At 35.2% G+C, this 14,526-nt stretch overlaps 1 protein-coding gene across 1 annotated transcript; it reads left to right on the top strand.

Annotated features, from left to right (window-relative positions):
* Positions 1–3,607: 3,607 nt before the first annotated feature.
* LOC108664305 lies at positions 3,608–6,063 on the top strand. Its single transcript, XM_018150873.1, has 3 exons — positions 3,608–3,747; positions 4,301–4,430; positions 5,478–6,063. Exons 1-3 carry the CDS (start codon positions 3,634–3,636, stop codon positions 6,008–6,010), a joined length of 777 nt encoding a protein of 258 aa, XP_018006362.1. The 5' UTR covers positions 3,608–3,633; the 3' UTR covers positions 6,011–6,063.
* The last annotated feature ends 8,463 nt before the right edge of the window (positions 6,064–14,526 follow it).

A 14,526-nucleotide genomic window follows, 5' to 3' on the forward strand; every position in this document is an offset into this window, starting at 1 on the left:
CTACACTAGCGGGTATGTAGCATAATGATCATCTTGTATTCTAAATGACCCGCCACTATAACATGTACTGTATGTACAAAGATACCGAACACCAGTATAGGGATTCTGAGCACATTTTATGAGTTCTTGTTGTTCATTATACTATTGTTCCAATAAAGTATCTTCGTTACTTACTAAAACTACCCTTCACGGGCGAAACGTTAAACGTTACCAAGTATACGTACTACGAATACAGCTGCACTTCATCGTGCCAACCAAGATAAGTAATTGGGCTGTGAGAACTTTACTAGAAATGTCCTTCTGTGTTAGTGGCAAACTTCATAGTACCATATAACATTATGATAAACCAATATCGTTATTTATTGTTCATAATATATCATTATCACGGTAAAATTGTGGTTAGTGAATAGGTAAATAATTATGAATTATATAAAAACAATGATCCAATCTATGCATTCGTTACGAAATACCCTTGTAATTGAATTCGATATACTCAAATTGTTACGATCGCCTCACTTCGTTACAAATACTTAATAATTTTAGTTTATTTTGATTGCAAATTTATTGGTTACTTTTAAATCTGCGTCTTTCTTACATATCTAAAGTTGTGTTTTATAAATAAATTTTAGGGTCGCTTGTGCACCGAACAAATTGTTCTTCATAAATCACGTATCGTGAGATAGGATATTGGATTATATAGTCAGTAGTCCAACGTATGATGTCATATGTTGGAGTTATCTGAGTTTACGGTCGTCAATCACCGGTGTTTCATTTATCCAGCAAGTGCTAATAAGACTTTACGATCACGAAAGGCTTTTTATATTGATCACAGCACGGAGATTTTTTATATATTTATATTTAAATTGCTGATCGAGATACATAAATTTTTATTGCGTATATTGATCCAACCTAAGTTGCTGTTGCACCGAATTTGGTATGTTAAAGAAAGCATACAAATAATCATTGCGTATTGGAAGCTGAAACTTATAGAACAGCCTTCTATGTATAACTTCCTAAAATTATCGCATATTAAAGGAATATTAGTTTACTTCCTAAGTAAGCGCTATTGAATAATAAAAAAACTATAGTAAATACAAGTGGTTATGTTGATTGTACACGTTGGATCAAGTTATTAAAATAGTTTGAATGTTCTCACCTCAATTGCGTCGAATTCGAGTCCAGAAAACAAGTTTCTTTGAAGTCTGACTATTTAATATATATTGGACATTGAAAATAATTGAAATCTTCTAAGGTGTTTTCTATTTCAAATAGGGTCCGTGATAGATACTAAGAATAATTTTTGGCTGCCGATCAGATATAAATATCTAATAAATCTCGTTGCTTTGTTCATGTTATGATACTTAATTGTTATTAGAAGAATGTATTCATGGTGGTAACTTTATTAGCTTGAATTTGATTTCGTTGCGCATGATGTACCATCAACAATGAATATTCAGTGACTGCGCTCATGATGAAGGCGATAACTCTCAGCCAAATTCGAATATAGCGTTATAATAAGAAATTTATCTGCGTTTTAAATTTTTCGGTTTAACTAACACATAATGAGCCAAATCTCTAACAAAAATTGAAATGTTTCCATTTAATCTGTGGTGAATCCTGTGCCGAGGCCAATAATGATGGTAATCATTATTGGCCAATAATTTATGGTAATCTGCCGGACAAGGGCTTAGACTATAACCGTATTCATCCTTGCATCAGTCAAATTCTCAAATATACGATTTTTTCAAGTCCGATTTCAAGGCTTAGTGTGTATCAAGGATATTATTATTATTTAACCAGTAGCCAGCTTCGGTTATGTATCTCAACCATTGCAGAATATCATCAGGCTTTAAGTTAATTTCATCGCATTGGTAAGGTGACCTGCATCGACCTATCAGGCACACATATCAGCTCCAGCAACTGCAATTTGCATACACTTATCGCGGCTGAAGGAACTTTGCTTTTATGTTAATGTGAACACCCAAAAGTTACCAGCCATGTCCAGACATCGGATGAGACGTAAGTGCGACGAACAATGAACAAAACTGTACTCTGATGGAAGTCCATCATTTTTAATGATAGACGAACAGTAAAGTTGTCTGCATTATCCGATCATGAATTGATAGTCACACGCTTCGTTCCTCCAACAATTCGCCGAACTTTTTGGATCAATCAGAGGCCCTAGCGCTGAAGTGTGTGGTCACGTCAGTGGTGTCTTAGCTCTATGATGAGAAGGTATAAATTGAACATAACAGGGAATGTATGGATCTTAAGAGATAGAATTACAGTCTAATATTCATGTCTTTTCCTATATAAGCTTCAAATTATTAAATGTTTCACTAGAATTTGTATATGAAAACTGAGTTTCACGAAAAACCTAAATGCGTAGGTATAGATTTTGTCGCTGATATGGAACATGAAGGTATACTTTAGAAGCTTGAAGTGCGGCATTTGTCCAACATCTTAGTTTTCCATGCAAATCCATGCACAAATATAGTGGAAATATTAGATAAATTAGCTCGCAGATTTGATTTCGAACTCACTGAGAGATTGAGGGCCCCAATGACTATAACTAGATTTTAAATAAAAAGTGACATCATATATAGAAAAAAATGAAGGCAATGAAACGATTCAAATGAATAAAAACCATTTAAACTGTCGTTTAACTCGAAAGTAAATATTAAGTAAATTATATTGTCAAGATTGGTTTTGTTTTGGATGCGCTCGCTGAACTTATCATTTCTGTAATATTGGAATCAATGAGTTTAGATAGACGAGGAAGATCACTTTTTTAATTTATTATGGGAGAGAACAGTTATTAAATTTATACTGAATATCTATTTGACACGTAGTATCCTGAGGCAACTTAATTTTTTCTCTCATAAAATCCAGCTTTTTTCAATTTTGGTTATAATGAAAAAAAGTTATGAGATAAATCTGGCACTCTTATTTGAAAAGAAAACGCTGATAAACAAGATTACAAAATTTTAATATCTAGCAGCATTCTTTTTCTATTTGAGCCATAAAAGAAGTATCTGCTTCGCTACCATATTGCCACAAAAAATTTCCACATATCAGTCAGTTCAACAAAATAAAATTTGGAAGGATTGTTCAACTGTTGCATTACTATAAGAATTAGTTGGCGTTTGCTGAAAAGATATATTGCATAAATTATTCATTGATGATAATTAAAATTTTACTGGTCTTGTCTTGCATCGTTACTTCTGTTTGTTACAAGGTATCCCAGTAACTGCATCTTGAGATTTATCGTTGTTAAGTCTTTAGGAAGTTTTACGAAAAATACCGAAGAAGTGTTCCTCATTTTAGAAAAATGTCCATGGTAATTTATGTACATTAAATAATTTTATTATAATTATTATGATCTTTAGGCTGCCATTGTATCGACTGATCTGTTGTGAGTAATTCATGGAGAAATTTATTATTTATATAATTTTATCTTATCCAACCTCCCGTTTTTACTTTTTGTCTATGCATTATAATTTTTTCAGCCGAATCAATAGCAGTACATGATCAAAGTATTTATCATTGTTTTAAAGTGAGTCTAAAATTGTTAATTACATCATTGGCAACTCATTTGAGTCATTTCATTAGCCCTGTTCTTATTTCTTGATAATGATTGGCCGAGAGAAAATGCAGAGGGGAGGTTCGATATTCGTGACAGCTTTGCTGGTGAGCTGCTGGGCGTTGACAGTTCGAGCTCTCATCGAGACCAAGAGTTTCATAAAGGTGAGAAAATTAAACGTATCTCAGATGTTTCGTTTTCAATGCGAGTCATCAGACATCGACTGAAACAGTCGTACGGTGTCCTGTAACAATGCGCTACGATAGGGTGAAAAATTAGTCTAGTGTTTCAATATATATTTGTCGCACATGCCCCTGGTTTATTCTTGCTGAAATTATGCGTGGCAAAGAATTTAGCTTAGAGATGTAAGAAAAGGTATATTTGAATTTTTTTCATTCGTGAAAAATGTCTTTAAAGCTTTCTCTTGTTGATTATTAGAAGTTCTTTAGTTGGATCCAATATTGATGTTTGGTTTCAGAAATTTTTAAAGTTTTGACAATTTGCGTTTTCTGCCACCGTTTTTAATTATTAAAATTTCACAAGAAAATGATCGGGAGGTTCCTGATGACTGTGAATTACTCATCGACCGGTAATTAGAAGTACGTAACAGACGCAATGAATTCAACTGTTATGAATTTCTCTCATTCAAAGACATAATTACTGGACTTCGGCTTAGGTAAGGAAATTATAGGAAGAAACTTGGATCGTACATTCCAGGTACCGAACGCGACGAAAATTCCTCTAGACGCTTGCTTCATCGACTCGCCAACGGTGATCATTGGGAACTTGGTGGCGCTCTGTGGATCCATGTGCATCAACAACGACCAATGCGAATTTTTTTGCACAGGTGAGACAATATTCATCTGAAATTTACTATCCTGCTTCAGGCCTGACAAAAAGCTATATCATTTAAGAGACCGAATAAAGACAGACCGGAGGGAATTCAAATATAGAACATGCTGTGAAACTCTGTGCATGATCGTGATTATAAGCAATAGTCTCGCAGTCCTCTTGTTTTGCACTGGCTGCTTTTGCCGCCGACTTGCGGCTTATTTATTTCACTCAATCAATCCCATTTTGCTTGTGCATATCCATGCACGCATGGAGTGCTTCCAAATGGACTAAACTATTATTCGCTAAATCAATCCTGGTTTTTATACAGACTACGGTGTAATCCAATCCCGAGGCCAGGTGACTGGGCCGTTTCTATTCGCATTTAACTGTTGAATTTCGCGTGCGCCTAACATTCGTACGCGCGACTTCCATGTTAATTTTTCCTTTTCAGAAGTCACCTAGTGCACTAGATCGCCCATAAGTTCACAGGCCTGATTTGGTCTCAACTTCCTATAGCACTTGACATGATCATATCGAACTCGATTTTCTTTCGTGTCCTAGTCTTTTCGACAAATAGTCCTCCCGCTATATCTTGTCCTCGAAATTTCGTGGACTAGGCAATATCTTGCCTGTAATGGAGGAAATTAAGGAAATGTCTCATAACCTCAATCAGCATAAAATCTCGACTTACAAGTAACATTTCGTGCTCAGTATTTTAATCTGCAGTTTTCTTTCATTATTCATTCACTGTGCTGGTCAACCGACCTCAGAATAAAATGAACCGAAAAATGCAAAGCCGAGTGTTTTTTAAGTTCACCAGAATTGAAGCAGCCATTTCGGAGAGCAAAAAATGCGACTGGTTTTGCAAATTTCGGTTGAAATTGACAATGTGGTCGAGGTCGTTAAAAATCGGCCAAACCGCAATTTGGCATAATCAAAGCTAACACCAGTTTCTGTTTTTCAATTAAATTTTGACGTTAATTCATCTCATTCCTTATCATGTTGCCTAATATACGTCAAAAATATTTGTATATTAACTCAATCATTTGCTTATCGACAGACGAAACAACAAACCGATGCTTCTTGTCACGTGCCGTTGTAAGTGCTCGCTACACAGAAGCGACCACTGCAACGGTTGCCATAGACGCATGCTATTCAACACTGAAGATACGTGACGTCATTCGTCAGAGTGCAAATGTCACTGCATCGCCATCGTATGATTCTACTACGGCTGTCGCTAAAGCCTTGGATGGTTATTATTGTCCTGACGGATCAACTGCCTGGGAAGTTTATCTTTCCTCTCAAGGAGACAACCCCTATTATCAGATTGATTTTCTTGAACCGATTAGGGTCATCGAAACTCGGATTGCCTTCATTTATCCCGGCTGGGCCTCGAACGTGCAGATCTTCCTAGGAAATTATTCAGTATTTTCTCAGAATCCCACTTTTGCATATCGACCTGGAATTCCTAGCACAAACTATTTTATTGAGTCCTTCCTGCCCAGCGAGCCTATGGTGGGTCGATACCTCACCGTCATTGCTGAAGTTTCTAGCTGGTTTCTTGGCATTGGGGAAATTTACGTTTTGGTCTGACTGATCAAAAAAAAATCATTACCGAAGCCTCAAAATACAAAAATAAAAGAGAATATGAGGTACTTATTTGAATACAATTTTTTTATACCTTTCGACAAGTAGCCATCACGGTCATGAAAAATTTTTTGATTATTAATGAATTCTTCTAAAACTTTGAATAATTATTATTTTAAAACGTTGATTAATGAATTCATCTTCTAATCCTGCAAAGAAAGATTTAAAAACCATGAAACCATGTCGTTTTTATTGCACAATGTTATAGCATGATAGCGATATTCCTTCCTAGGTCGCGAAATGTAAGCAAACCAGACGACAGACGACGAAAAGAATTTGTAACGACGCAGTTCAGCTCATAAACAATGAGATGACGTCACGAATGGTTCAGCAGAGCCGCACTAGATAAGGAACATGGGCAACTATCAGTAATTTATTTCGACCATTTAAATAGCTCTAAGCCGGGACCTAAAATTAGTATTTAGATTCATTACGCTAAATGTGTTATTTTTGTTGCATTTTAACTGATTTAAATTTTATCATTTAGCATGAACAGAAGGTTGATCCATTTATAATTGATCGTACAATGCATACGAATGAATAAAGATTTAATTAAATATTTACCTGCACAATTTATGCTCTCACAAATGATGAAAAATCAAGTGCATGCATGCGCTATAAGTCTGTTTCGTTGATGAAAATGAAAACGAAATTTTCTGAAAACGGTGTAAATGCAATGATTAGCTGCACTTACACTTTTTCAAGTTAAATAGAACTCTTATGTTCTCAGCTGCGTACTATCGTTTCACACTCTAATAACTTTATTTGGTATAGAAGTACTCATATTTTACGCTTCAAGTCTCCATGGACACAATATTGGGAGGCCACAGAGGTGACATGGCCTGTCAAAATATTGTTACCATGAGATGTATGTCATAAGTCTTTCAGCTATCAGTGTGCTCGTATTTCAGCGCGTTTACTTACCGTGCTTTCAATAAATTTTGAAACAATTGAAGTATACACTTTTCTCCCTATCATGAAACTAATATATGTCTACGAATTAGGGGTTTAATTGCATTGAAAATAATAAAAATAATGTAAGGTACATCAACTTAGGTGGATTTTTGTCAAATAATCGTGGAATTTTAACGCTGTATTTGTTCATAGCTCAAACCTGGATAAAAAACTTTTACCTAATGCACTTGAGCTGAATATGTCAAATAATGTGATATTTGAAGAAAGGGAATTTACTTCAGTTGGAACGTAATTGTTAGTATAATCTTTAGGCAGCCTTAAAATTCAACTATAGTCCATACGACCCAAACGCCTGCTTGCCTTTGAATTGTTCATATCATTTGTTGTTCGTGCTTCTTTTGACTTTCTCATGAAGAAAAAGCAGGGCCTCGGCTGTGATGACAACACTGTCGAGGCAATAGGAGACAGACTTCTCATCGATCAGGAGCCCAGAAAGGAGGTCGGCGATAAGACTGGAGTGATCGGGAAGGGAGCCTGATGGCTTCGGAACACAACTTCTGGTCAAATGTTTAATTGTGAAACTCTGGCTGCCTCCACGGATTCATGATGAGCCTCTAAGTCTCCTCTACACCTGCCGGTCCGGGATTTGTGACTTCTGCGCCCTGTACCCTGAGCCTACTGCCCTCCCTACCAACCATCGGAGCTTGTCCCACTGACCATGCACTGTAATGTCCGGCAACTTGAAATGCTCAATTTATTGTCAAGGACGGTATTAGGGTCTAGGGATCTTTAGCCGCTTCACGGCCTTGACTCACAATAAAGATGAAGAGCCGATGAAATTGAAAAAATTTATAAAAACTGATTTGGAAAGGATTTAAATAAATTGATATATTTAATGAAACGACTAATTTCATAGATTTGTGCGCGTGTTAAACCATGCCCCGATATTGCACGTACACAATGATTATCATCATCGTAAGTGCCTAATTGATTAATTTCGTTTGGAAGGTGGCGCGGGAACTTCGTCCCAGACGTCAACCACCTACGATCCATCGGTTGTTTCATTGAACGAAAGTTTGCGGGATTTGCACATCGTCAAAACCGTCCGCGGGTTTTGATTCTCTATACGGATATATTAAACATAATATATTTGAGACTGTAATTCTGATTTTCCCGCCATAATATTTTCGTTAGAATATGTCGAAAAAATATAACTGTGATTTATTTTTGTGCGCATCTTCCACTGACTTCACGTGTTAAATCATATATATTTAGTGAATAAATTAGAATTAGCTATTTAAATAATGATCAACTGAGGCAATTATCAAAATATATTTTATTTAGTGGCAAAAAATAAAATGAATAAGCGATTATTTCAGCAATTGAGAAAATTTAAGGCGTGTTTGAAGAGAATTTAAAGTAAAAAAATTAAAATGAGTTAAATGAAACAAACAGCCTACAATTAGGGGTCTGAAAACAATTATATTTGCAGGAATAAAATATGCCCTCTTCTTGAAGTTAAGGCTGAATTAGCAAATCTTTCATATCAGCTCACGGCAGCCCAAATCCGCGTAAACAAATGACTGAAGGCGAGCACCGAAAATTTGACTGTTAAGATGTGCTCACCGATAGGTTGGTTACCCAGGAAGGAAATGAATTATCGTAATGGATTTTTATAACCAAATTGAGTGATAATTCCCAACTAATCGAACCTAATCATAAGTTAATAACAGGAAGGTTTTCAAGCAATCCATTGCCCTATGAAGATTTATAGAATCAAAAAGATTATTATCCATTTTTATTTCTAGTTTACCTCGCCTCTTGAGGGGAGGGTATGGTCCAGTAATTACCTGGATCAATAATTTATACCCATATATAATTATATTTGTTCCTATAACAGCTCCCGATATAATAATAATAATATTAATATATCAGGAATAAAAATATTATAATAATTTCATAATATTATATTATAATTATTTCTATATTATTTTATAACATAATATAATATAATAATAATATTATTATAATATTATATTATGTTATGATAATATTATTATAACAGCTGATAATATTTAATTAATAGTAACTAATTAATGTACGTGTCACGCGTATCATAATTGCAAAAATTTTTTCATTTTTATTTTTAAACAATTTGACATTTACCCACTTATTGTTTAAATAAATATTATGTTTGAACAACATAGTGATTAGATAGTGAATAATACTGCTTATCGTATGCCTTGAAATAACAATATTTTCCCTGGTGACGAAAATGACAGTTTCGTTAAAAACTCGTACGCGTCAAAAGTGCGATTTCGATGAACGCAACTGACTAACGAATATTTAGAGGCAAATAATTCTGAAATTAATGTTTGCTTGATTTCAAAGTCAAACGGTAATTAGTATGCGTCGCTCGAGAACTCTTTAGCTCAATTCGAAATATATGCTTGCATGATAAAGAGTACCGCGTCCCTCTTCGTCGGTTGATTTGGACGACACGTCCACGGCTCGGGCCCGTCCACCCGAAGCTGTACTCGTCGTCGTTACCGTTTCAGGGTTGCCGCATGTTTGGCTACATTATTTATAATTATCCAACTTATTTTAATGTCCGGTTCACATCTCTAGTGAGCTGTTTTCGACGACGTCGGTGTTTCAGCCGTTCCTAACTTTGCATGTTTTTCAATCCTTTTTATCGGCGTCGTGTTGCAGTTGTTCTGAACTTTGTCATTTTGCAACTCTTTTCTACAACGTCGTGTTGCAGTTCCCGACAACAGGCCGTGTTACAGCTGATATCAACGACGTTGTATTTTTGTCATTTTTAACTTCATTCGTGTTGCAACCGTATGCAACGGTGCTCATGTTGCAGTCGTTGCCAATAGCGTCACGATTTGGGACATTCCAAATAACTTACTGCGCTGTAGTCTTTGGCAACGGTAACAGTCGACACAAGTGCGGCCGAGGTCAATAGCGTGACTGAATTAGCGGCTAGAAGTTGCTGGTCTTGATTGACGCCAATTGGGGCCCACTGATTTTGGTAAACCGTATTGGAGGAAAAGAAAGCTTGCTGAAACTTTGTAAATCCTCGTGTCCAGTGGAGAGGTTTTTTGCATAAAAATGAATGAGAATTGGATGAAAAATTCGAGTTGGGAGTGTTTGAAGACTTGAATTTGTAGATGTGTTTGGAGACTGGAATTTAAATATGTGGTTCCTCTTAATTTTTTTTAATTTTACTGGATTAAATCTCACAAAACCAAGGAAATGGTTTTAAATTTTCCTCTTAACATATTGTTGCGAAAACAGTTCATTTGGTAATAAGAATCGGTAGATCAATTTTTTCTCGTATATTTATTGAGATGATCTGATTCTGTTAACGTTTGATTGTCATCGACGCCCACCGTTGCGAGCTTTTGTTAATTTAAGCTATTTTCCGAGTGAAACGTGTTCTATTGAATATTTTATTCAGATTTAATCATACAAGTGAATTCAGGAAATATAAAGCACTCCAATTTAATGCAATTATAATAGATGTGTCAGCTTAGCTTAAGCCTTTGCTGATTTTAGACATCACAAAACATTTTGCATGAGCTCCGAACAATAGTTTTACACACATTTACCACTCACCAAACGACACTGCAAATTAGCTCACAATTTCTAGATTCACAATATTTTCATAATTTTGATTGAATGAAAAAAATCAGAATTTTGAACGGTCAAATAGCATTTTAACACTCGCAACGAAATTCGAACGAATGTTGAAGCTGTTATTTTAATCAAAAAATGTTCTGTTCAACTATAGATATCACTCATCTGACGAAGTACTATAATTTTTAGAACTAACTACTTGCAGCTGGTGTATCGGCTTGCGTACGAGTAAGTTTGCTTTTCGGGATATTCTGATTACAATTTTAAACAAGTAATTACTTTTCGAAAATAGGAAATGCAATTGTTATTTATAAACTAATGGCATAGACCTAGATAAAATGTCTATTTTTTTCTTCCCAAATAGAAAATAGAAAATTGGAAACGAGATTCTCATCATGGGAAACTAAATAATTGGAGGCTCTGTAGACGGACCATTCTCAACAGACTTAAATTTTCCATGAAACAAAACCACGACTTCAACTATAATTAGCAACTCTTTGACGTGCTAACTAGCTTCACTTCATACATCAAAAGAAAAGGAAAAGTTTAAATTTGTCTCTAAATTATTCCTTTATTTTTGTGGGTGTGGTGTGAACAAAAAGACTGCCAGACACCATGTGCTTCTTTATTTATGTTATTTTTCTTGGAATTATGGTAAATATTCCTTAATCAACTTTAGTGTGAGCATCCCGTTTATTTTATGTTGGTATGTGTAGATTTTTTCCCGTTTTATTATCCCGGATTTTTATCAGTTCGAGCATTCATTTCGCATAGATTAATAACTAGTTTCTACAGTGAACCAGTTCTATTTAATAATATGTTCAAGAAACATTGCAATTTTACATATACAATGACAAAAAGAGCTGTAACGCAGAAATTCAACTGAAAAAAAGAATGGATTAATATTGTCATTTCTTCTATCATTCATTCAAGAATCGTCTAGCAAATCGATGCTAACAATCATATTCGCTTCATCGACATTCTAATAATATTGTTTGATTGTAGGAAGTGATTTAAGATCGTGCGTAATTAAAATAATTTTTTATTTCATCATTTCACGATCGTTCTCGATTCGTGAAATCTAAAAAAGAAGTATTAAAATTTTCTCACACACTGCACAGATTTTGAACGAAATCTAATTTGGTTCCTTATACAGATTATTAATTGCACCTACTAGCATTTTGAAGAAATTAGTGTAAAATAAATTGGTTAAACTTATTGAATTTTATTGTATCAATAATAGTTCACAAGATTTTCAAGGGCGAAAAATCTAACAAATTTGTTTAATCATCGAAATTCCATGGTTCAGTGATATGATCACAATATTGATGACCTCAAGAAAACGACCTCATGTGTACGTGAGTTAATAGTGACCTGAATTAAGAGTTACTTCTGATCATTTCGGTTTCCCGTGCAAATAAAAATGATTTGTATACCCAATTTTGATGCATATAGTTATTATGGAAAATGCATATCGTTGCTTTGCGTTGAGTTTTGCCCAATAAAATTTCGACACCGATCCCCAATACGGTTCCTCTATATGGAAGGACAAGTTTTTTATACCCATGCGGGCCCAGAAGTACAATAAAAACTAATACTTGTAACTTTCGTCCTGCTTAATTATAATAAATCATTGCCGAGTGACGTTGTTAAGATCTCTAGCTTTTCATTCGATTAAGCGTGCGTGATGTTGGTACTAAAAGGCATATGAGAAACAAAAGAGTTGATGTACAAATATTCCTTCGAATATTCAAAGGGTGTAGCCTACTGCTATTCTTGGTACCGCTAACTAAGCTTGGCAGAAATTTGAATTATGTGACACACTTGTGGGTCATTATTCATTTCAAAATAGGCTACCTCTATGTAGATTTGATCTAAAACCTCACATGACCTTAACAAACGCTGCAATAGTTTTTGATAAACTCCAAGACATAAATGGCAATCACTTCATATTTTCAATTCTTTATTTTAAATGAAAATAATTTAGGGAAAAATTTCATGCCCGATACCTAACAGAAATTGAATAGAATTAGAAACAAATTGAATATAAATGAAACCCTTAGTGAGCTAAATTTGAAACCAGAACCAACACCCGGGGCCACGGCTATAAACTAAAAAACTGAGTTGTAACACATCCATGCGACAACATTTCTTCTCGCTTCGAGTCACCGACATGTGGAACAGCCTTCTTGATAGCATCGTTGACGCTCCGAGTATGAACGCCTTCAAGAACAGACTAAACAAAGCTATGCAGGAGCATAGATTCAGTCTTGAAATGCCTAGCACCTTACGGACCAGGCAATAAGTCCAGCAGCTATCTCAATCAATCGTCAGTTATGGCAAGATCGGGTTCCAAAGGGCGGATTCCTTGTGGAATCAAGTCACGAAAAGTACAATAATCGGCAACAGGCCTTGGGCCTGTTTCTTCAGTGAAATTAAATGAAAGTTAAAATTAAATGTAACTATTTGTAGGAATTCGGATTATCGCATGTCACCCAAAATCAGTTATGAATAATTGTTTTGTAATAGAAAAATCAGTTGAAGAATAGTGCTTTTTCGTAAGGTAATCAATACAGGTAGCAGGTACATATAGAAGTCGGTGTATAGCATGATGAGAAAAGTTGTCAGAAAAGCAGGTAAACAGCGGGACTGGAAAATTCGGTAGAAAGCATGAGTATATAATTCAGCAGATAGCATGACTAGAAAGTCGATATAGGTAGCATGATGAAAAGAGTTGGTCGATATCTTAAAAAAATCCGGCAGATAGCAGGAATATCATGACTTAAAAAAGCCGGCAGACATCATGACTATAAAAGTAGGCAGGAAGCGTGACTAGAAGAGTCGGCTGAAGTAAACGGTCAAGAATAGTCTAGCAGCAGCTCAGATTGCTCTCAGCTACACGAATAGATGGCGCAATATTCGCAATCGTTGTGACCAAAGCTGGCCTAAATGAAGCTATTCGTATCAAAGCCTAGCCATTTTGTAGCCATCTTTGTTTATTGCATACGTCATCTTTGTTTATAGTGACCACCAGCTTTATTTATTGCATCCAACTGACTTTTGGCGGCTATAAGCTTCACTCAATCCAAGTAAGCGGAAAAAATCTTCCGTTCCTTGGGCGGTGTCACGCATTCCCTTTTAGGAGACAGAGGTACTCTGGATGTGTGATGTTCACGCTAGCTGCTGAAGTAGGATTGGGACTGCTTCCATTAAATGAAGTGATGTGGAGAGGATTGAAAAATAAATGTACAGTTTGAAAAATGAGACTAAATGAAAAATGAATGAAATTAATAAGCGTTTCATGATCGAATAAGCGACAGGATATGTTTGTCAAAAATTGGGATGGGAACGTTTTTTTAAATCTTAACTGATTTTATTCTCGATCATTTAATTGAGTTGACTTTCGGTTCTTTCTTTTCGAAAAATTATCGAAATCAATCTAATTTTGCTGATGTACTCAAATGTTCAAACTGGAACATTTAATTCAGATTACGTTGCAAGTTTATCGAACTTGGTTATTTTAAAGTAAATAAAACGACAAGAGTAGTCTGCTGATCTGCATCATAAACGTAAAAGTGATGTGTTACAGTCTCTTTGCGGCAAATAACTGCCAATTTTGAATATTGCTTGGTAAAAGGATTTGCACTCGTTATTGCAAGGCTACCGCAATATTTGTATGCAAAATTAGTGAAATTAATTTAGATAAAAAAAATTCTGTAATTTTAATCAGCGTCCCCAAAATTTGTGAAACGATCATGAAAGAATATTATATCATCCTATCAGTAAATAATTATCTCCTCTGCATGGCACCTATCATTAGTCAAGAATCTGATAAAATTTGAGAATTTATGCAAGGCGAAAAAAACTCTTTCAATTAAATGGGAAAGTCCTGAAAAAACTAT

Source organism: Hyalella azteca, unplaced genomic scaffold, assembly GCF_000764305.2.
Source record: "Hyalella azteca isolate HAZT.00-mixed unplaced genomic scaffold, Hazt_2.0.2 contig545, whole genome shotgun sequence".
In the NCBI taxonomy this organism is placed as follows: domain Eukaryota; kingdom Metazoa; phylum Arthropoda; class Malacostraca; order Amphipoda; family Hyalellidae; genus Hyalella; species Hyalella azteca.